This window comes from Podarcis muralis, chromosome 10, assembly GCF_964188315.1.
Source record: "Podarcis muralis chromosome 10, rPodMur119.hap1.1, whole genome shotgun sequence".
Lineage (NCBI taxonomy): Eukaryota > Metazoa > Chordata > Lepidosauria > Squamata > Lacertidae > Podarcis > Podarcis muralis.
The window spans coordinates 60,861,080-60,882,777 of record NC_135664.1 but is presented as its reverse complement, the minus strand read 5'-3'; the positions used below and the strand labels follow the sequence as shown (position 1 = coordinate 60,882,777).

The window sequence follows — 21,698 nt, the reverse complement described above, 5'->3', positions numbered from 1 at the left end:
GAACTCTCTGAGGTAATTCAAATTGTTCTCATATAAAATGGATGAAGCAGTGTGTCTTGTTAAAAGCTTTTTGGGAACCGTCCGTAAGATCTGCCGCGCTCTTCAAAAGCCTTCTCTCCCACCTCACTACTGTTTCCTCTAACAAATTCTCAACTTCCAGCCTTAGGGAGTCTCAAGCGAGGCTTAACATCTGAAGCTGCCCTATGCAGGGTCAGAAAACTTGGTCTGTCTTCCTTATTACTGAGCTGGCGCAGATGGAATGCTAAGCAAAACTGTAGCTTAGCAAGAAAGCTCACAGTTCTGGAAAGGAAATCACTGCAACTATGTTCTTCCCCCAGTTCTTCTGCCATTAGCTAAGCCACGGTTTAGCTGGCTTTGCATGTCATGGTTTGTCTCTCTCTCGATGCACCACAAGCTGTAACTAAGGTTTAATCTTGGGTTTACAGCTCATAGATAGTCTGGAGAAAACATGCACTGCTTCAAAATGGTATATTATTATTATTATTATTATTATTATTATTATTATTATTATTCACAAATACTTCATGAGAAATATATTTTGCATGGGCTTTTCACTTTAGATTAGCCACCAAACATTTATGGACACTAAAAAAAACCACACACATACACATCTCTCTCTCTCTCTCTCTCTCTCTCTCTCTCTCTCTCTCTCTCTCTCTGTGTGTGTGTGTGTGTGTGTGTGTGTGTTAATTTTGAAACCCAAGGACAGCTGCATATTCAGGTTGGACTAGATGATCCTCAGGGTCTCTGATTTTTTGTATCTGTTAGACCTATGAGGTGACGCCTGCTGTATTTGTAGAAAGGCCATAGGTGTGCACCTATATTCCTGAGCATTGACATGACACAATTCTGCATGATTGAGACAGATTAAAGGATCTGCTACAATCCTTAAATCTCTTATTTTTGCACAGTGCTTGAGCCTTACTATAAAAAGGTAAAGGGACCCCTGAACATTAGGTCCAGTCGTGGCCGACTCTGGGGTTGTGGCGCTCATCTCGCTTTACTGGCTGAGGGAGCCGGCGTACAGCTTCTGGGTCATGTGGCCAGCATGACTAAGCCGCTTCTGACGAACCAGAGCAGCGCACGGAAACGCTGTTTACCTTCCCACCGGAGCGGTACCTATTTATCTACTTGTACTTTGACGTGCTTTCAAACTGCTAGGTGGGCAGGAGCAGGGACCGAGCAACGGGAGCTCACCCCGTCACGGGGATTCGAACCACCGACCTTCTGATCAGCAAGTCCTAGGCTCTGTGGTTTAACCCACAGTGCCACCCGTGTCCCACATGAGCCTTACTATATTTGGTGGCTATTTAGCAAGACTCTCCCTTCTGCACTATACCTCCTACGCTCCATTATTTTCAGATCCCATGTAGCTTCCCAGGAGAGAGAAAAATGCCCCTTTGTTGCCATCTCCACTGTGGTTTCCTCGGCTGTTAAGAGCTCTCGAAAAACTATAGAGCCTTTTCAAAACATAACACAGTCAGACCTCTTGAAAGTCTGTAGCCCACTTAGCAGGCTGGGACCGTAAAGGTGTTCACAGTGTGAACTAGCCTTTTGGGAGTGCATTCTTGCTTGCTCTCTCCAGAAGGAAGAAGGCATTCCCACACTGTAGACCAATTCACATTGTCCCCAGGCATGCGGGCTCTGCAGTCTTGAGCTGATGCACACCCATACCTATGGTGATAGGTAGACAGGTGATAGACAGACAGACAGATGCAGTAAAAACTATTTTTTAAAAAGAAGACCAAGAGATGGTGATCATCTACTGACTTAGGTTTCGCTCTCTATTTTTCTCTTCCTTCATTGCATGGATGTGCTTTACCTGCAATGCCTCTTTCGTGTTGCTCAGGTTTGACACGTGGAAAATAAGCAAACAAGTGTTCACCCTTGCAGAGGTTTAGTTAACGCATATATTCTGCAAAACAAAACAAAACCCCAACAACTTGGATTTTCCCCACAGCTATGAAAAATGTATCCTCTTTTTTTGTGTGTGCATTTGTAGAAGCAAAGGACGGACTTTGTTCCGAAGCAACCTGACCCCGCTCCTGTCGTCCCTTCACCGCCCCAGACGCCACTTCCTGTCCCTCTCCCGCCAAGCATGCCAGCGCCCATCCCAGTTCCTGTGCCAAAGGTGCCTGGAGCCATCAGCCGCCAAAGCAGCACCTCAAGCGAAGGCAGGCGAGACGGCCAGAGGCAGAAACCGCCCCCTATAGATCGTGAGTCTCTCTCTCTCTCTCTCTCTCTCTCTCTCTCTCTCTCTCTCTCTCTCTCTCTCTCTTTCTGTGTACCAGAAAAATCATCTGTGTCGAATGACATAATTCAGCTGCTTATATCCAAATAAGTCATACTCTCAAGTAGTACCATTTGGGTCAATGGGCTTAACTTGCCGAAATTCATTTATTTCCTTGGTTCTGCTCTGAGTATGGCTAGTGCTGGATACCAGCCTGTCACTTGGGGAAAATATGTTCCGATTACTCTACTCAACAGAATTTGTCATCTATAAAATTTGACATCAGAAGTGGTGTTGAGAACCAAAGGTTATTGGGCATTTCTGAAAGCCAAGTTTCTAGCTCTTATGGAGGCAGACTGTACAGGGTATCCTGTGGTCAGGAAATGGGCTTCTTCTATCCTCCTGCAGCCCATCTGCCTTCAGTCTCCATGCACGGACTTTTGCCGTTCCCCCAGCCCAACAATTCCAGGTGCTTTGGAAACATGGCTGTGGAAAGCAGACTTGACTAATGCAGACATGTTTAATTTTCACGATTTATTCTACTCGCAGAATCGCTTGGGTTAAATTTTGGTGCAGAATTAGCCGCAGCCTTGAGCAGTGAACTGTCAGCTATTGCAAGGCTGGCGCTCCGATCCTTGGAGGGCTGTGCTGGGTTTTCATTGTGCTTGCTTTGCTATGTGCGGCACGTGCTAATTTTACAGGATGGGAAGGAAGAAACACAGCCAAGGCTTCTTGGCTGGCAGAATTCAAAGCAGTGATTTCCCTTTGCTCTTGAAATAGCCAGTGTGGGAGACAGGAGCTAAGGAAGAGGATGCTGCAGTAGCCAAAAACCCTAGTGGTGGACTGTTTTTTGGTGCCTATAGAATTGCCCTGCTAATCTTGAACAGCCAGTGCTGTTGGGGTGATATATAGAACCATCCTAGTACATCCTTATTTATTAAACATAAATGACTGGACCATTAGGTCCAGTCGTGGCCGACTCTGGGGTTGGGGCGCTCATCTTGCTTTATTGGCCGAGGGAGCCGGCGTACAGCTTCCGGGTCAGGTGGCCAGCATGACTAAGCCGCTTCTGGCGAACCAGAGCAGTGCACGGAAATGCCGTTTACCTTCCCGCCAGAGTGGTACCTATTTATCTACTTGCACTTTGACATGCTTTCAAACTGCTAGGTTGGCAGGAGCAGGGACTGAGCAACGGGAGCTCACCCCGTCGTGGGGATTCGAAGCGCCAACCTTCTGATCAGCAAGTCCTAGGCTCTGTGGTTTAACCCACAGCGCCACCCACGTCCTTATATATTAAACATATATGGCCCTAAATACTAAGGAACCAATCAACATAAAGAACTCCTAAGTCCCATTGATTTTAATGGGGAGAAATGAAGAACACCCTTAGCTCTCTCCTTGAATGCAATTGGGCTTAAAAGTGCTTAAGTTTGGTTAGATCACTCTCTAAGCCTGCAGTGGAGTTCACCACAAATCCTGTTAAATGGGGGGGGGGGAAGAATTCTGCAAAGTTGATTATGATTTGTCCTTAATCCTAAAATTCTGGATTAAACGGGGAAAAAATCTGTTAATAGCTATACCATTTGGCAAGAAAATGGTATAGGGCCTCAATTCTATGCACATTTACTGAGGAGTAAACCCCACAGCCTTTACTTCTGAGTAAACCTGCATAGGATTGCACTGCAGTAAGAGCAATCAAAGTGGATGGCAGGAATCAGTTTCCCTTTGAGTCGCTTCTTCAGATACATATTTTAAACAGCAGTCAATTTTCTCTTCTTCCTTCTCCTTTCTTTAAGGGCGGAAATCTCAGATGGAGGAAGTCCAGGATGAGCTCATCCACCGGCTCACCATTGGCCGAAGCGCTGCCCAAAAGAAGTTCCATGTGCCACGATCCAACGCCCCAGCCATCAACATCAGCTACGACTCCTCTCCCGAAGACGTGAAAAGCTGGTTACAGGCGAAAGGCTTCAACCCAGTGTGAGTTACAAGGAGCAACATTTTCTGATAAGAGTTGATCAGAGTTAAGAGGCAAGTAGACCACCTGGGGTGCTTTGTTGTCCTCAATGCCATCCTGTCCAAAAGAGCTGGATTAAGCTCAGTGGCAGAACATCTGCTTTGCTTGCAGAAGGTCCCAGGTTTGTTTATTTATTTTAAGAGTTGGCAGTACGCCTTAAGTGCAGTAGTCTCTAAGCCATGTGCAAGTAACTGAATGCTGTAAGGTAAAGGACCCCTGACCATTAGGACCAGTCGTGACCGACTCTGGGGTTGCGGCGCTCATCTCGCTTTATTGGCCGAGGGAGCCGGCGTACAGCTTCCGGGTCATGTGGCCGGCATCACTAAGCCGCTTCTGGCGAAACCAGAGCAGCTCACGGAAACACCGTTTACCTTCCCACCAGAGTGGTACCTATTTATCTACTTGCACTTTGATGTGCCTTTCGAACTGCTAGGTTGGCAGGAGCAGGGACCGAGCAGCGGGAGCTCACCCCATCACAGGGATTCGAACCGCCGACCTTCTGATCAGCATGTCCTAGGCTCTGTGGTTTAACCCACATCGCCACCCGCGTCCCAACTGAATGCTGAGAAAGAGATAAAACTGGACTGGGACCTGGGAGAACAGAATTTGCATCTCCTCTTGGCCATGAAGCTCACCTTGGGCCAGTCACGATCCCTTAGCCTAACCTACCTCACAGGATTGTTAGGAAGGTGAAATAAAAAGGGGAGGAGGAGAACCATGAACCACCACCTTGAGATCCTTGGAAAATAAAGGAGGTATATCAATGTAACAGATAGCTAGGCAGGTTCTGGAAGTTCAACAGGGAAAGGGGCCTGTCTGATCTCAGCCGGAAGGGAGCTCCATAAAATTGGGCCCACAATATTTAGGACCAGGTTGGCATCCCCTGCCTGGGAAAAAAAAAAAAAAAAAACCTGCTTGAAATCCACTGCCATTACTGATCCTACAGTAGGTGGACCTGTGGTTTGGTTCCCTTCTGAATAAACTCCTCCAAATTGCTGGCATACCACACAAAAGCGGGATCAAATTAAAAGATGATGCTTGATTCTCTTCCCTTCTGAGTTCATCTTGAGACCAAACAAATATGTTTGGTTTTGAGTTTCGGCTTTCAAGAGCCTACGTGGGGGTGTGAGGGGAGGCCTCAGCGATTTCTGGTTGCATATTATGAGTGAGCAATTTCTTTCCTTTACCCGAGTATCACATTTTGCATTTTCTTGATTGTTTTTAAATTATATTAAAAAAATAGCTTCACTGTGCTAATCTGTTGCTGCTAATCCTACAGAACTGTCAACAGCCTTGGGGTTTTGACTGGCGCTCAGCTGTTCTCCCTCAACAAAGACGAGCTAAGGACTGTGTGCCCCGAAGGAGCTCGAGTCTACAGCCAAATTACTGTTCAGAAAGCTGCACTGGAGGTATGTGCCGAGTCGGTTTCTCCACCAAATCCATCAGCTTTTGCCATCCTAGTTCCCCATCCATACTCTTAGGTGTTAGGCATGTTCTGTCTGAATGCACCAAGGATTGAATGACCAACACACTGCATGCATTGAGCTCTGAGCCCTTCCACTCAGGGTAATGACAAAAGTGGAATGAACATTCAGTTGGGTGCCATTTAAATGCTGAGTTGGAAGGGGCTTCAGCAGGAGTTTGGACTAGATGGCCTTTGATTTACCACTTCCAAAAAGGCACTGCGGCAGAAGACTGCCTTCAGCATCTCAACAGTTTATCTGAGAACCTAGCTGTACCGTCAACAGAATCATACAGAGCAGCTCTTGCTGGATCGTAGCACTTCAAACTGCATGCTGCAATGCTCCCCCACCCTTTTAAAACAAGCAAACCCACCACAGCACTAAGATCAGAGATAAGCTCCTACTTGCTCTAGGACAGTCATAGTTAGCTGCAGAGGCAGTGCTAATATCAGGGATAAGCCTTTTCAGTATCAAATAGCAAGCAAAGGAGGCTTATCTCTGAGCTTAGCGCTGTGGAGTCACAGCGCTAAGATCTGGGGAAAACCTCTGCTTGCTCTAGGATAGTCATAGGTGGCAGCAGAGGTGGTGCTAACATCAGGGATAAGCCTCTGCTGCTGCCTTTTTAGTATCAAATAGCAAGCAAAGGAGACTTATCTCTGATCTTAACGCTGTAGAGTCACAGCGCTAAGATCGGGGGAAAGCCTGTGGCTGCTCCCACGGCTAGAATTTTGAATCACCTGGCATCATACGACCTGTCAAAGTGGCCTGTTTAGAATCCAACCCTTTGGCTGGGTCCAGTTCCCCAGACCTGCGCTACACATAGAAAATGGCAGTGTTGTACGGAATGACTCTGTCCACCTTTTCTCAAATAGCAAGCCTACTTTCCAATGTGTGGGGAGTTTGTTTAGGAAGCAGGAGGCAAGTTTGAACATGCAATCTCTGACCTTCCACCTGAAGTAGCACATTCCAGTAGCAGCTGCACTGAATGGCTGCTCCCTCTCTCATAACACTGGAACTCACGGACCTCCAATGAAGTTGAAGGTTGGAAGACTCAGCACAGATAAAAGAACGTGCTTCTTCACACAGCTCATTGGGAAACTATGGAACTCACTCCCACAGGAGTCACTGTTGGTCACCAAGGGTCATCTAACCCAACCCCCTGCAATGCAAGAATCTTTTTCCCAACGTGGGGCTCGAACCCACGACCCTGTGATTGAGCGTCTCATGCTTTGGAGGACAAGGCTATCGGTGGCTACTAGCTATGTTGTTCTATGCTCAGAAGCAGAAATGTTTCTAGATACCTTTTGCTGTATCTTAACAGAAAGGGAGTGTGCCGTTGTGCTCAAATCCTGCTTGCAGGCTTTACATAGGCATCTGTTTGGCCACTGTGAGAACAAGATGCTGGACTGGATAGGCCATTGGCCTGATCCAGCCAGCAGGCTCCTCTTATGTTCTTAATCTCAGCTTTGGGTCTCCTCAACATGTTTTGCTGAATCAGAAACCCTCCACCACTCCTACCCCTGTTAAATAAATGGATTTAATAGATGCATTTCATAACTGAAGTCAAATCTTGGCTCATGTGCAAAAATAGGCTTGTTTTGAATCTCCCCCCACCCTCTTTTCTGATTTCAAAGGCTACCAGTGGAAGTACAGAATTACAAGAGATTATGAGAAGACGGCAAGAGAAACTCAGTGCTGCCGCCACGGACTCGGGAGTAGAGTCTTTCGACGAGAGCAGCAGCCACTAAATGCATTCTCTGTCCATTTTTGTTTGTACTTGCTCAAAAAAGAAGGAAGAGCTCCCATTATTCTGGGCATTGTTCCATCATGCTTTGTTTTAGGAAGCCATGAAGAGGAAATGTCTGGTTGATGACGACTATTTATGTAGACGCAACTTGATGCCATAAACCGGCCTTCATCAACCTGGTGTTCTCCAGATGTTTTGGACAATAACTCAACTGGGGCTGATGGGCGTTGTCGTCCAAAACATCTGGTTGGCACCAGGTTGATGAAGACTACCATGAAGAAAGCATGCAGCTGGGAGGTCAGTGGGGCAACTGGTGTTCCCCTTCTCCCTTACTCAAAAAGCACATTTAATGGGAAATGAACCAGCGCTCCCAAGGCTGGCTGGATGAAGCCAATCATTTCATGCTTTTCTGATCTTCTCCCTTCTTCTTCTTCAAAGCAGGCAAGCAAAATCACACCGCTATTTGCGGGGCAAAGACGGCCACTGAGCCACCTGATTAAAACAGGCAAGGAAAATCTGTGGGACTGTTGTTGTAGGACTCCAGCTTCTATCAGCTCTGGCCAGTCTGTCCAATGGTCAGAGCTGATGGCAGCGATAGGCCAGCCGTATTCAGAAGGCCACTAGCTCCCAATCTCTGCAACAAAACATGTTGAAATCTGTGATCCAGTGTGAATCCAAAGGCACATGATCTAGCCAGGGAGAATCTCCTTTTAAGACCCATTGATGTCAACAAAGGAGTTAAACATATGTGAGCTTTTGGCTCTTTGCTGCTGGAATCAGTGGGACTTCATGGCATCGGGAGTGCACCATTTTGCTTGTCCTGTCACTGTCATCTATAGCCATGGGCTCTTTCTCTCCACATCTCATTTCTCAGCACCTGAGATGCCAACGGCTTGAATCTTCCATACAGACTATGGCCATTCTTCCAACAAATTCACAAGATGGTTTCTTAACGGAGATAGCGATAGCAGAGGTAACTTATTCTGGATTCCAATTTTACAGCTGTTCCGGTGGGGATGAGCACAAGAAAACCAATAAAGGCACAAAAGAAATGAGAACAGAAGTCTCAGTTTTTTAAAAGGTTCAGGGCGGAGCAGTCAGAACTTTTGAAGGTCTCTGTGTGGTCATTCACAGTATTATTTCTGAAGGGCATCGTGTTAACTTCACCCATTGAAAAGGAAACCCAGGTTTTCTGGGGGTGGGGTGAAAGGCGATTGCGAAAGAGAACAAAGTATTAATTTCCAACTGAAATCTTTTGAAACATGGCCAATCCGAGTTAAATATTCCAGTAAATGTTGTTTATGGTACTATGACGACTTCTTCCCCCACCTCAGTTCCCCCAGTGCAAAATGTTCTATTCTGTCACCTGTATATAAAGGCATTACGAAAAGAAACCCATCGTGTCATTTAGAAGAAATTAATCATCTAGTTTTATTAATTTTCATGGTGCCTTTTTCACATGACTCAGCTGAAAGTCTGCAATAAACACTATTTGATGTATGTAAAATGCTTTGCATTCTCTGTCGTGATAAAGGGAGGGTGGAAACAAAGGGTGAAAGGTTAACATTCTGCCCCCCTTTTGTCCCAAAAGAATGGATTCAGACATTTAGAAACCAGCTGTGGTATAGTCCCAAGTTCTAGCATTTAGATTTCAGTGTGTGTGTGTGTGTGTGTGTAGAGAGAGAGAGAGGCAGTTTTGAAGCATTTCCCTGGCTTGTTAGGCAGCGATGGACTTCGGACTCTCAAATTTCAGTGGCACCCTGTGTGATGAATAAATTCCTCCTGCCGCTGCCTCTCATGCTCAGTTGTGGTGTCCCCTGCAGTGCAGCGCCCAGTGTGGCCAAACTGGTTGTGCCACCTCTGGCTGTGGACATTTCTACTGTAGGCCCCCCTCTCATACTAGCTTTCCATCTTCAAGGATCTTTTGAGATGAAACATTTAAATGCGATCATCCACCTGCATTCCGACATTATATGGTCCCTAGGAGGACTCATCTACATGACAATCTACTGTATTTTTCGCTCTATAGGACACACCCAACCATAAGACGCACCTAGTTTTAGAGGGGGAGAACAAGAAAAAATATATTCTCTCCCTCTGTGCACAGCGCCCCTTCAGCGAAGTGGCAGGAGAAACCGAGCCCCTTCCATTTCTCCTCCCGCTTCGCTGAAGGGGTGCTGTGCAGAGAGGGAAAGCTGTGCAGCGCCTCTCCAGTGAAGCCAAGCCAGGAGAGCAAGAGGGATCGGTGCGCACCAACCCCTCTCGCTCTCCTGGCTTCAGCGAAAGCAATGCGAAGCCTCCAGGAGCTCCCACTGCGCTCCGGAGGCTTCGCGTTGCTTTCGCTGAAGCCATGGAGCCTGCATCCGCTCCATAAGACACACACACATTTCCCCTTACTTTTTAGGAGGGGGAAAGTGCATCTTATAGAGTGAAAAATACGATAATTGCTTGAATTGGCTCTTCAAGGAGAAACACCAGTATGAAAACCGGGATTTATCATCTAGCTAAATTCTCTGCAGAGCAGGGCATTTGGCAGATTGGAACTCTGGATTTTTATTTAATTTGGTGCATTTCTATCTCGCCTTTCCAATAAGGAGCTTCAGGCAGCTTGCGTGATGGATTCCCCCTCCCCCCCAATTTTATTCACCCGATGACTATGTGAGCCAGCAAGTTGGTGAGTGACCAAAGACCACCACTCAAACTTTGAGACTGATTTGAACGGTTGGCTCCTCCTGAGCATGAGAGAGGAAGCTGCGCCATGCTGGGCTCCACACTCAGCCTCCTCCCAATGATGCAACGTTGCGCACTGTTTGATACGACAATACAGACAGTCATCCTAGCACGGGGGGGGGGGGGCATGAAAAGAACACCCCCCCCCACCAAACTGGTCTCGTCATTGGACTGTTGCAGCTGAGGGTAAGTAATTGAAAAAGTTTGGGCAGCACCATTGTGGGGAAGACACACATGAAAAGGATTGGTGCACAAACCTCCTTGCACAAACCTTAATGTTTTTCTCCAACAAACACATGTGCATGTTCTTTCCCACATTCATGCTCATGTGCGCTCTCTCACACACAAAAGCTCTCATCCTTCTCTTTTTGCTACACTGCTCTTGATCCTTTCTTCCCCCACATAAACCATCAGTTCTCCAAACGAGGACTGGTAATTTTGATAAAGCATGTGAGCAGTTTTGGGCAAAATTAGCCAGCCATCATACATTAATGGCAGATCTCTTTTCATAGAATCATAGAATCATAGAGTTGGAAGAGACCACAAGGGCCATCGAGTCCAACCCCCTGCCAAGCAGGAAACACCATCAGAGCACTCCTGACATATGGTTGTCAAGCCTCTGCTTAAAGACCTCCAAAGAAGGAGACTCCACCACACTCCTTGGCAGCAAATTCCACTGTCAAACAGCTCTTACTGTCAGGAAGTTCTTCCTAATGTTTAGGTGGAATCTTCTTTCTTGTAGTTTGGATCCATTGCTCCGTGTCCGCTTCTCTGGAGCAATGTAATGTGCTCGGAAGGGTTTTTTGTTTGTTTTTTTGCAAAGGGTATTTTGCAGGTTTGTGTGCTTTTGCTGGTTGTTCCCAGCACATAGCAGCTCTTGTAAATAGTGTGTGCTTTCTTCGTTCCAATAGGCTGATAACTGAATTATAATACAGTCATACCTCGGGTTGAAGCAGCTTCAGGATGAATACTTTCGGGTTGTGCTCCGCAGCGACCCGGAAGTAACTGAGTTCATTACTTCCAGGTTTTGCCACTCGTGCATGCGCAGATGCTCAAAATAACATCATGCACATGCATGGAAGTGGCAAAACGCGACCCACGCACACACTGTCACGTCTTACGTTTAGTTCAGGTTGCGAACGGGGCTCCAGAACGGATCCCGTTTGTATCCAGAAGTACCACTGTACTCTAGCTAAAAGCCTAAAAGATGTGGAGTGTTGTTTTTCAATAAGGGAAGACCCCAGGTCTTTCTCCCTCCTCAAGGTCAGGTTCCAGCATTCTGTGTCTCTGAAATGCAGAGTTGAAGAAGGAAGAACCACAAGTCAGGGACAGAACATTCTTGAACAAGGTCCCAGATCCAATCCCGAGCATCTCCCAAGTAGGACTGGAAAATCTGAATCCTTGCCTGAAATCCTGCAGAGCCCCTGCCAGTCATTGTAGATGGTCGTGAACTAATTGTATCAGTGGCATGACTCTGGCAGAAAGAGAGAAAATGTCGGGAACAGGCTATTGCAGAAAGATGCCACTTTTCCTCTCATTGCTGCTCAACACAGAAGGTTCTGCAAGTAATTGCACAATGACAAAATAAAGACGAAGCAAGCCATCTAGGTGGTGTTTTTGCGTCAATCAGTGTTATTTGTGCCGTTCATGTTCATACAGCTCTGGCCCCCATGTTCAGATTCTATAACTCTACAACCTCGAAGAAGCTAAGCCTAACACAGAAATACTTTTCTAATACACACATTGCTGCAAAACTCAGAACAGTCCCAACCGAAAGAAATCAAGACAATTGTTTGAGGTGTCGCCCCATGCTCTTCCATAGGATTGCAAAGCAACACAAAACCATGTTTCTGTGGCCATCTGGTGTGACAAGCCTGCATAACTGTGATGATCTATGAGGTTGGTCCCTAGACCACAATAATGTTTGGTTTCTCTGCACCCAGTGTTTTTTTGTGATGGTACCCATGGCACTTTTATCAAGATACAAGCACCAGTATCATTTTTTAAACCCCCCAAATCCAGATGCTTTGAGCAAAGCAGTAAGAATCTGTAACCATGCACACCCAGACTTTCCTGACAACCAGGTTTTTGATTTCATGATTCAGCCAGGAGCTCCTAATGCACCTCCTGAGCATGTGCAAAGCGCACTCCCCTTTCTAAACACCAGCTTCTGGTGTTTCTGAGCAAAGAACATCCAGCTCAGAGAACATGAATTACCTGCAGGTTCGAAACCCCATCACCTCTTTATGTAAAAATTGAACACTGATCCCCCTTACGCATTGTGAGAGTTCGCACACAGTTCGCACACATAGTTTGTGTTAATAACTTGCTGATCAAAATCCTGAATTGATGCTAATGGTTGGTTTTGAGTCTGAACTCTGGCAGCTTGCTAGCTTTTATCTCATTTTGGAAGTGTGCACCCCCAAAAAGTGGGACAGCGGGCAGGAAAGAGGTGCACAATTTGGTCAAGCACACAGAAATCACTGTCCTCGAGTCCAGGACAGATGGACTGCTGGTCTCTGGGACTGCTGGTATGCAATGAGAGCATGCCACATTCATAGCTCGTCTTCAGTGCGCGTATCATCAACTACGAAAATGCCTGCTCCACCCTACCCCCCCCCCCCGTCTTTTTGTATGTGTGGTCAAAACGCAAGCTAACATGGCCTGAGGTTTTTTTCTTCCTTTCCTTTGGTACCCCCAAAAATGCAACTTTGCAAAACATTGTGTCACACTTGCCTGTGCTGTGTGATCTGCTTCCGCAGAGCATTTGATACCGAAACCTGGACTTGCTTCAGAGGAAGTTTGTCATGTTGTGAACACCCGTGAAAATTGCTTCTTTAGAGGCGTGCAAGGAGGTGCTTACGTTGTCGTATGGCTCTGCAGAAATACAGTTGGTAGGTTTTTGGCCATCTTGGTGGCGCAAGGTCATTTTGAAGTCAAAAAGACCCTGTACCCTGAAGACTTAGTCTTTATCCACACTCCCTCTTGTCCTGCTGCTTTCGCCTGGGGGAAACCACTCTTTAGCGTTCAAATGGAGTAAACGGCAATTGGGCTTCTTCTTCTTTTGCAGATGGCCATTTCTTTTCTGCTTTAGTGCGAAAGAGTGGGTTTTCCCTGGGAAAGAAGAAGAGCAGGGGGGAAACCACTCAGACCCACTAGCCCCATGCTTTCTAGGCACATGGCAAGCAGATGTGAGGATGAGCCCTTTTGCCCTGATCCTAAGCCTGTACATGTACAGGATCACACTACTGGTCTGCTTATTTAACTGAGCAGATTAAAGGACAGCACCCTCATCTAAGTCATGCTTTTCAAAGACATGCAAGCCTGACTGCTTGTGATGACATGGGTGGGGTTTTTTAATACACATCCCATAAGAAGCAAGACCTAGTTCAAGGGTGGCTAACCTGTGGCTCTTCAGATATTGTCGGACTCCAGCTACACTTAGCCACAGTCAGCAGGACCAACAGTCAGGTATGATGGGAGTTGTGGCAAACCATATCTGAAATGTTACCAGACATCTGATTGGCACCTGGGTTTCCTAATAAGCACCTAGAAACCTACTTGCAAGCACACAGCTCTCCTGAGCTAGATCATCAGCACGTAAGTAAATAGTCCAAAAATCTAGGAGGAATAAGTCTTTTGAGATCAGCTGGCCTCTGGCGTACTTCTGTGACATCCCATGCTCTGTCCTTGTGAAAGCTGGTCAGTCAAGAGAAAAAAAAATCTGTAGGAGCACCCACAAATTCTGGAAAAGTGTATGGGCTTGGCTAGAAGAGCTCCATGGAGGGAGGTGGATGGGGTTGGATCAGAGCTGAGCTTGTGGGGTTGCCGCAGAGTTTAAGGGCACTTCCAAGACAAGCACTCAAAAGATTTGGCCCACTGCCTGCCACAAATCTATTGCAGGGACTGAGGGTAACAAGGCAGTGCTCTGTTTACCCTTCACTTGTAATAAAAAATAAAATAAAATTTGGAGTTGGGGAAAGGCTTTAAAATGTGTTTGTTAATGTGGCAGGCAATGGGAATTAAGCTTCAGATGCAGGCAGCTACCACAAGTTCTGTAACTGTGATTTCTCTTGCAGTCACCCAGCAAAAATAAACACCCACCCATTCTCAAACTGTTTCAGTAGCTCTTACACCATTTAATAGCTTCTGTCTGAGCAGGGAATTGGGGACATAAGCCTTATCTACATTTGGGACACTTGCCCATCACACCATATTGGTTCTCTGTTGCTCAGCCTCAGGCAGCCTCCACCATGGAGACCTGGCTGATGGCTGAATGCCCCCCATACCCAACGTTAGGAATGTTGGAAGCTGCCTCATACCATGTACATTGGTCCAGCTGAGTACTGACTACACTGACTGACAGCACCTCTCCAGAATTTCAGGTAGGGGACAATGCCACCTCCTACCTGGAGATGCTGGGGAGTGAACCTGGGACATTCTGCATGCCAAGCAGGTGCCCCACCACTCATTGACTCCATCGCAAACCCTCAACTTACAACATTTCTTCCCAGCTTGTAACCTCAGGGCTTTCCTTGGCATCCTGGTTGGTAGGTACATTGGCACTGGACAGTCCATGGCAGCCACAAATCCCACCCCAGCTTTCATGTTTTCACACCATTCATTCAAGGTGAAAGGCTGCCTACAATCTTCTGGTTGGTCCTTCCCACTTGAACACCTTTAAGGTGGGGAAAGCTCCAGACATTCACATTAAGGGAATCCATTCCTATCTCACCCATGTTCCAAAGAGTTCAACCTGGCCTAGGTGGGATTCACCCTCTGGCACACAGACACACATGCTATCCTCACAATCCTGATCCAGCGCACTAACCACTGCACCACACTGTCATGCTCCTTGAAACTGCCCTGTTTTTGCAAACGGGAGCATAGATTCAGCGTTTTTTGTTCTTTCTTCCAACTCAGCCCACCTCCTGGGTATTATATTTTGCTTCCAGTAGTTCCAGAGCTAATCCCTTCAGAAGCTTTCTGTCAAACAATAAAAATTTACATATATAAAAAAGAAGCTTTCTGTCAAACAGAAGTCAAATAAAAAGGGGCACAAACGAGAAAATACCCCCAATATCCTGACAGCATCTCTGTCACAACGTGTGACTCACCTAATCAGTACAATAACCCAAAGAAAAGAAGAAATGCTGTGTTATCCTAACTCAGTTGGTTGCTCTACGAGGGTTTTGTGCTACGTCCCCCATCAGCCTCAGCCAGCCCAGCCTTGGGGCTGATGGGAAACGTAGTCCAAAACACCAGGTTACCAAAAGTTGCACTACTGATTCCAGAATAAATGGCTTGCAGGGAACTGATGAGCAGCATACATGGGCAGCACATGCGCCTAGTATGCTAAGATAAATCCTCACTTCTGCACCTTTCTCAGGCCATTGGACACCACCGACGTGTGTTTACCACTGCACTTTACTTCCCTTCCCACAACATTAACAAACTTCCTAGTTTTGTGTTGTTTTTGTTTCATTCTTTTTTTACACAGGGCCACTACACAGAAAACAAACAAAACCAAGCCAACGGAGAAGGAACAGGCAGCAAAGGCTCCTACTAAATGGGGATAGTGATGACATTTGGACCAGACTCGTCACCCAAAGTGGTTGTTTTGTGTCCATTCACAGTTCCACCCCAGATCGAGGTGCACAGGGTTCATTTCCCCTCTATCCATAACACAGACTGGTTGAACAGGCTAGAAGACATTTCTGCTGAGATGCACGGATCTCCAGAGCTTCTCAAAGCGCTGTGAAATTTCACCATTGATCTCTGTTCTGTCGTCTCAGTCAATCTTTCAAACGTTGGCTGTGAAGTGAAGTTTTCTTTGCACCTAGCTTTGAGCCAGTTTGTTTTATGAGGACGGCTCAACTTGGAGGTTCCTCTTGAGCATAGACAGCAATATCCCAAGATCTTCTTCCCCTGAGATCCACAGTCTTCCTGTCCCTTGCTCCATGCTAATGAGGTATCATCCAATACCCTAGCCCTGCCTTTGACAGACCTCGCCAGAGTCACACTTTGAAAGCTCATTGTCGTTTGGATTGAGCCTTGAATATTGCACTTTCCTTAACCTTCAAGCCCAACCTGCGTGTTTACAAAATAAATAAAGAGAGGGTTTGTAAGAAGAGAAAGACAGAAAACCTTTCTGAAGCACAGAGTTGGATTTGGTCCAGTGTTATAAACGTCTAAAAAAAGGTACAGAAACAAAATAGTCCATACAAGACACTGCAGGTTCCTTAAGGCTATGTCTCCCCAGAGCTCCTGGATGTGAAATCTCGTCTTTCTTTTTTTCACTTGTCCATGGGTACTGTCGTCCATGGCAAATCAACAGAACAGTAAACAAAACAAAAACCCCCAGAGAGAATTAAAATCTGAAGCAAGGGAAGATGGATGTCTTTCATGTTCTAACCTGCAACGGAGAAAGAAAGAAAGATATTGTAGCCTTAGTTTTAAAAATGAGCCATCAAATGAGCAAATATTGTAGCAGGGTCGTCAATTCAGTGAAATGCTTTTGCACTGATTAATTGTCTATAATTTAACTCAGGCAACATGGAGATTGGTTTTTATTTATGCTCTTGTGGTTCATGTTTTCGCTTTGTGCGAAGCGATTCACAAATGAACGAAAGAAATTTGGAAATCTAAGAAACGGCCGCGGGTATAACAAAATACCAATTTCACAGAAGAACAAGCTGGCAATGCTCAGACCTCTACCTAGCAGGTGAAAACACACGCACACACACACCACAGAAAACCATATGCCCCCTTTTGTGGTGATGGTGAAAGTGTAAGGTAGGTTTTCCAAAAGCTACCGTATTTTTCGCTCTATAGGACGCACCGGACCAAAGGACACACCTTGTTTTAGAAGGGGAGAACAAGAGGAAAAAAAATCTCCCCCTCTCTGCTCAGCGCCCCTTCAGTGAAGCAGCAGGAGAAATGGAGCCCCTTCCATTTCTCCTCCCGCTTCGCTGAAGGGGCACTGCACAGCTCTCCTTCTCTGCTGAAGCCAGGGGAGTCTTGCTCTCCCGGCTTCAGCAAAAGGAACCCGAAGCCTTCAGAGCGCAGTGTGAGTGTGAGTTCCCGCTGCACTCCAAAGGCTTCAGCGAAAGCTACGCGTACCCTCCGGAGCGCCAAGAGAGCACTCCCTCTGCGCTTCGAAGGCTTTGCGTTGCTATCGCTGAAGCCAAGGAGCCTGCATTCGCTCCATAGGATGCACACACATTTCCCCTTAATTTTTGGAGGGGAAAAAGTGCGTCCTATAGAGCGAAAAATACGGTAATTCCTCGCTGTGAAAGGGGAAAGCCACCTTTACTTCTCTTTTTCTTTCTTTATTGCAGGATCACACCCGGAGCCAAACAAGGCCCAGAAATAAATAAACGGTCCTTTTGACTTGTAGCCCCACCGACTCAAATTGGCATCCACTGATCAATTAACATTAATAACACTTTGTATTTACAGAGCACAGCAGCTGAAAACTCTGCACGCATGTCATCACAATTGCCCTGATGCAGTTCAGAAACTTGCGCATGTAAGCAGGGCTCAGGCAGGCATATTCCTGGCTGGACTGGGAGCAAATAACATAGACTGGAGATACATTTTCAAAGGAAGATGCAGCCTCTCTGCCTTGCATTGAACGGGAAGAGCATCCTGATGCATATTCAGATGTGCACCCCTATTTATATCCTTACATGTTAGCAACTTGCACATTAATGCTTGTGTGTGTGTAGATAATTAAGTATTATGAATGCCCCCTTACTGCAGGGCAGAGGGATACATAGTGCAAGCAGAAATCCTTGTGTTACTGATTCTATTTTGCTGAATACAGCCTAACGGCTCTGGCTCCACCTGCTGTTGGCCTCCTGCCTTGCACCCTGCCCAATGGATACGGACCACCACTTGTTGAAATCCAGCTCTGCATCTCCTCCCAAGCAGTTGCGTTTGGCACTACCATTTATTTTTAAACCCGGCTGTGAATGGGCAGCTCTGGTGGCTGAGCCTCTTGCGTTGCAAGCACAGGTAGGACCCATCAAGCCAGCACTCCATGTCCAGAACCCGTTTGCCGTATGCTAGCTGGATGGGAGTATCTGGCTTCAAGGCACGGTCCTTGCAATAAATAAAGAGGCTGAGGCTTTAATATTAATGACAGCAGCTGCTCCTGAGCGAGCAGTCAAAACTCAAGCATGAAAGCCAAAGAAGGCTCCTCAGACTCACCGCCTGGCCTGGAATTATGACTTGCTGACATTCTCATATATAACGTCGCTGATGCAGAACTGCTTCTTTTTCTTTAGCCACATTAATTGCACACACTGGTGAATAAAAATGTATTGTTCCTGCGGAGAGAGAGAGAGACCAAAAGGCAGTCTATCAGATCCAGTGGGATCTGTTTTACGAACCCAGCCACCCACATCCATTACGCATGTGCTAAAAGCAGTCTTCTTGATCCTGACGGATCCCAGAAATAACATCAGCTTCCCTGGGACAGTTGGGAGCAAGAAATAAAATAAAAATCAATGTTATACGGACAGCATGAAAGAAAAGGAAAAAAGGAAGGGGAACTGTTCTGAACATTCGGAGGAACTTTTCATATAATTTGTTGCTCTGTCAAGATTGGTCCTGGGGTCTGAACTGGTTATATTCTCATGACTTTCATGGCAGGTTTCATTTGAGCATTTCAGGTTCAGTGCCCAGCCTTGTCAGGGTCCAAGAGACTCCTTTGAAAAGCAGGCTTCCAGTTTTTTCCTATCTGCACGCAGCATTGGCCTTCGCCTCACCCAGAAGGCTTGAGAGTGATGCGGTGAGCGTAACCAATTCATTTTCCACTTCAGAAGGTAACCTGAGACCAGGTGAGTGGTGAGCACAGTGTGGTTTCAAGTTTTCTGCGGAAACATTCACAACCCTCCCAAGGCTGGTTGGCTTCCGGCTCCTTAAAGCGCACTGACATCTAGTGGCTGTTAACAGAAGTATTTCCCCTCCCTTGGATCAACTCGCTTTCAACTGATGGAGGGACAATTAAAAGAGGCAGAATTGTTCTTTCCTGGAAGTGCCAAACCAGAAAGCGTCTACAAGTTTGGTTATTTAAAGAGCATTCGTGGTGCGGAGAGAGAGAGAGGCACATGATCAGAAATATGCTTTGTGGTGAGAGTTTTTGCAAAATTTCCCCCCTGCATAGGAGTTTTAGGGGGATTCTCACTTCCTGAAGCTTCCATCACTCACAGCTATCCATAGAGGGGCATAATAATAATAATAATAATAATAATAATAATAATAATAATAATTTATTATTATTAACCTGCCCAACTGGCTGGGTCTCCCCAGCCACTCTGGGCGGCTTCCAACAAAGATTAAAAATACATTAAAATGTCACACATTAAAAACTTCCCTAAACAGGGCTGCCTTCAGATGTCTTCTAAATGTCAGGTAGTTGTTTATCTCTTCAACATCTGGTGGGAGGGCGTTCCACAGGGCAGGTGCCACTACCAAGAAGGCCCTCTGCTTGGTTCCCTGTAGCTTTGCTTCTCACAGTGAGGGAACCGCCAGAAGGCCCTCAGCACTGAACCTCAGCGTCCAGGCAGAACGATGGGGGTGGAGATGCTCCTTCAGGTATACTGGGCCAAGGCCATTTAGGGCTTTAAAGGTCAACACCAACACTTTGAATTGTGCTCGGAAATGTACAAGTTTATTCCATGTCCAGGACAATTGTCTACCAGCTCTGGTTATCTCCCACTTGAGTTACTGCAATGCTGTCTACATGGGGTTACCTTTGAAGGTGACTTGGAAACTACAACTCATCCAGAAGGAGGCAGCTAGACTGGGAGTGGCCACTGGGACCATATAAAACCAGTCCTTAAGGATCTACATTGGCTCCCATTTCCAAGCCCAATTCCATGTGTTGGTTCCCTACAGAGCCCTACAGAGTCTCAGCCTTGTATACCTGAAGGAGCGTCTCCATCCCCATCATTCAGCCTGGACACAGAGATCCAGCTCCGAGGACCTTCTGGCAGTTCCCTCACTGTGAGAAGTGAGGTTACATGGAACCGGGCAGAGGGCCTTCTTAGTAGTTGCAGCTGCGCTGTAGAATGGCCTCCCATCAGATGTCAAAGAGATAAATAATGATACGCAGTGCTTTTTTTCAGGGGATACTCAGTACTGGCACCTATTTTTTGTTGTTGTTAAAAAGTGTGGCACTTACTGTAACAACTTCATAGCACCTATTTTTCTAGAAAAAAAGCAGTGGTTATACGACTTTCCATAGACATCTGAAGGCAGCCCTATATCAGGAAGCTTTTAATGTTTGATGTTTCATTTTGATCCATTATATTCTGTTGGAAGCCGCCCAGAGTGGCTAGGGCAACCCAATCAAAAGGATTTAGTACAAGTAATATATTTATTATTATTATTATTATTATTATTATTATTATTATTATTGAGTTTGGATTTAATATCCCACTTTATCACTACCCGAAGGAGTCTCAAAGCGGCTAACAATCTCCTTTCCCTTCCTCTCCCACAACAAACACTCTGTCAGGTGAGTGGGGCTGAGAGACTTCAAAGAAGTGTGACTAGCCCAAGGTCACCCAGCAGCTGCATCTGGAGGAGCGGGGAAGTGAACCTGGTTCACCAGATTACAAAACTACTGCTTTGGATTATTATTATTATTATTATTATTATTATTATTATTATTATTATTATTTTGAGGTGGGGTGAAGCATTCAGATCTGCTGAAATAAATAGCTCAGGAGCAGGTGTCATGGGCAGGTGGGTCAACCTGCTTACTTCAGAGGTTGGGCCAGCAAGCTCAGAATTGAAAGGACGGGATGAAAGCACAGCTCCATTTCAAAGGCATTATGAGAGCTCAAGGATGCTTCCCAGGTAAAAGCAATCAAGGATAACCTGGGGTAGTATTGACAAAGGACCCAATGGCCAGCAAAGAGGCTTGGGGGACCACATTTACGGTCCTATATCCCAAGCCTATATAGAGGATTAAATCTTGTGGTTCCTCCTTTGCTTACTGACTCCCTCCCCGCTTCCCTGGACACTCCAGCCCCTGGCAACTAGTTCATCATATCCTGCTCCTGAGTGTTAAATACTGGCACGGGTTTGGGGTGTTCTTTAATCCAGATCCGGTTTGCTGAAGCATTACAAAGCCCTGCTGTCGGCTGTGTTTGTGCATGAGAGACAGAGAGGGGGGATGCAGTGATGCTCTGCCAATAGAACAGGAGGAGAGGCCAGCTGGCAAACAGCAGAAACTCGGAAACTGCACAGAAGCTGGCAGTCACTAGTGCGTGGGCACTTTGGAGGAAAGCTAATTGAGTGCCACTATGCAAACAAGTGGGTGGCATAGATAAGGGGGGGGGGGGGAGGAACAGCAGCTCACCTGACAGTACCCTGATCTGCTCCACAGAGAGGTGCAGCGTGTCCGAAAGGCCTGGTGTATACACACCAAGGATGCGGAAATCTGTCAATTTAGTTTTCTCTTTGGCTCTCATTTTA

General features: G+C 46.3%; 2 protein-coding genes across 7 annotated transcripts in view; one reads left to right on the top strand and one right to left on the bottom strand.

Moving 5' to 3' along the window:
- Positions 1–8,982, top strand: part of EPS8 (EGFR pathway substrate 8, signaling adaptor) — a 145,415-nt gene extending 136,433 nt beyond the window's left edge. For all 5 annotated transcript variants that reach the window (XM_077935248.1, XM_077935246.1, XM_028746067.2 and 2 more), the window contains 4 exons: positions 2,024–2,237; positions 4,048–4,228; positions 5,545–5,674; positions 7,363–8,982. In XM_077935248.1, coding sequence (XP_077791374.1) covers positions 2,024–2,237; positions 4,048–4,228; positions 5,545–5,674; positions 7,363–7,476 — 639 coding nt within the window. In that variant the 3' untranslated portion in view covers positions 7,477–8,982. The remainder of the gene's footprint in view (positions 1–2,023; positions 2,238–4,047; positions 4,229–5,544; positions 5,675–7,362) is intronic.
- Positions 8,983–11,814: 2,832 nt separating this feature from the next.
- PTPRO (protein tyrosine phosphatase receptor type O) overlaps positions 11,815–21,698 on the bottom strand; it is a 131,649-nt gene continuing 121,765 nt past the window's right edge. For both annotated transcript variants that reach the window (XM_028745896.2, XM_028745897.2), the window contains 2 exons: positions 18,420–18,538; positions 11,815–16,620 (listed from right to left, as the gene is read on the bottom strand). In XM_028745896.2, the coding sequence (XP_028601729.2) occupies positions 18,434–18,538 (105 nt within the window). In that variant the 3' untranslated portion in view covers positions 11,815–16,620; positions 18,420–18,433. The remainder of the gene's footprint in view (positions 16,621–18,419; positions 18,539–21,698) is intronic.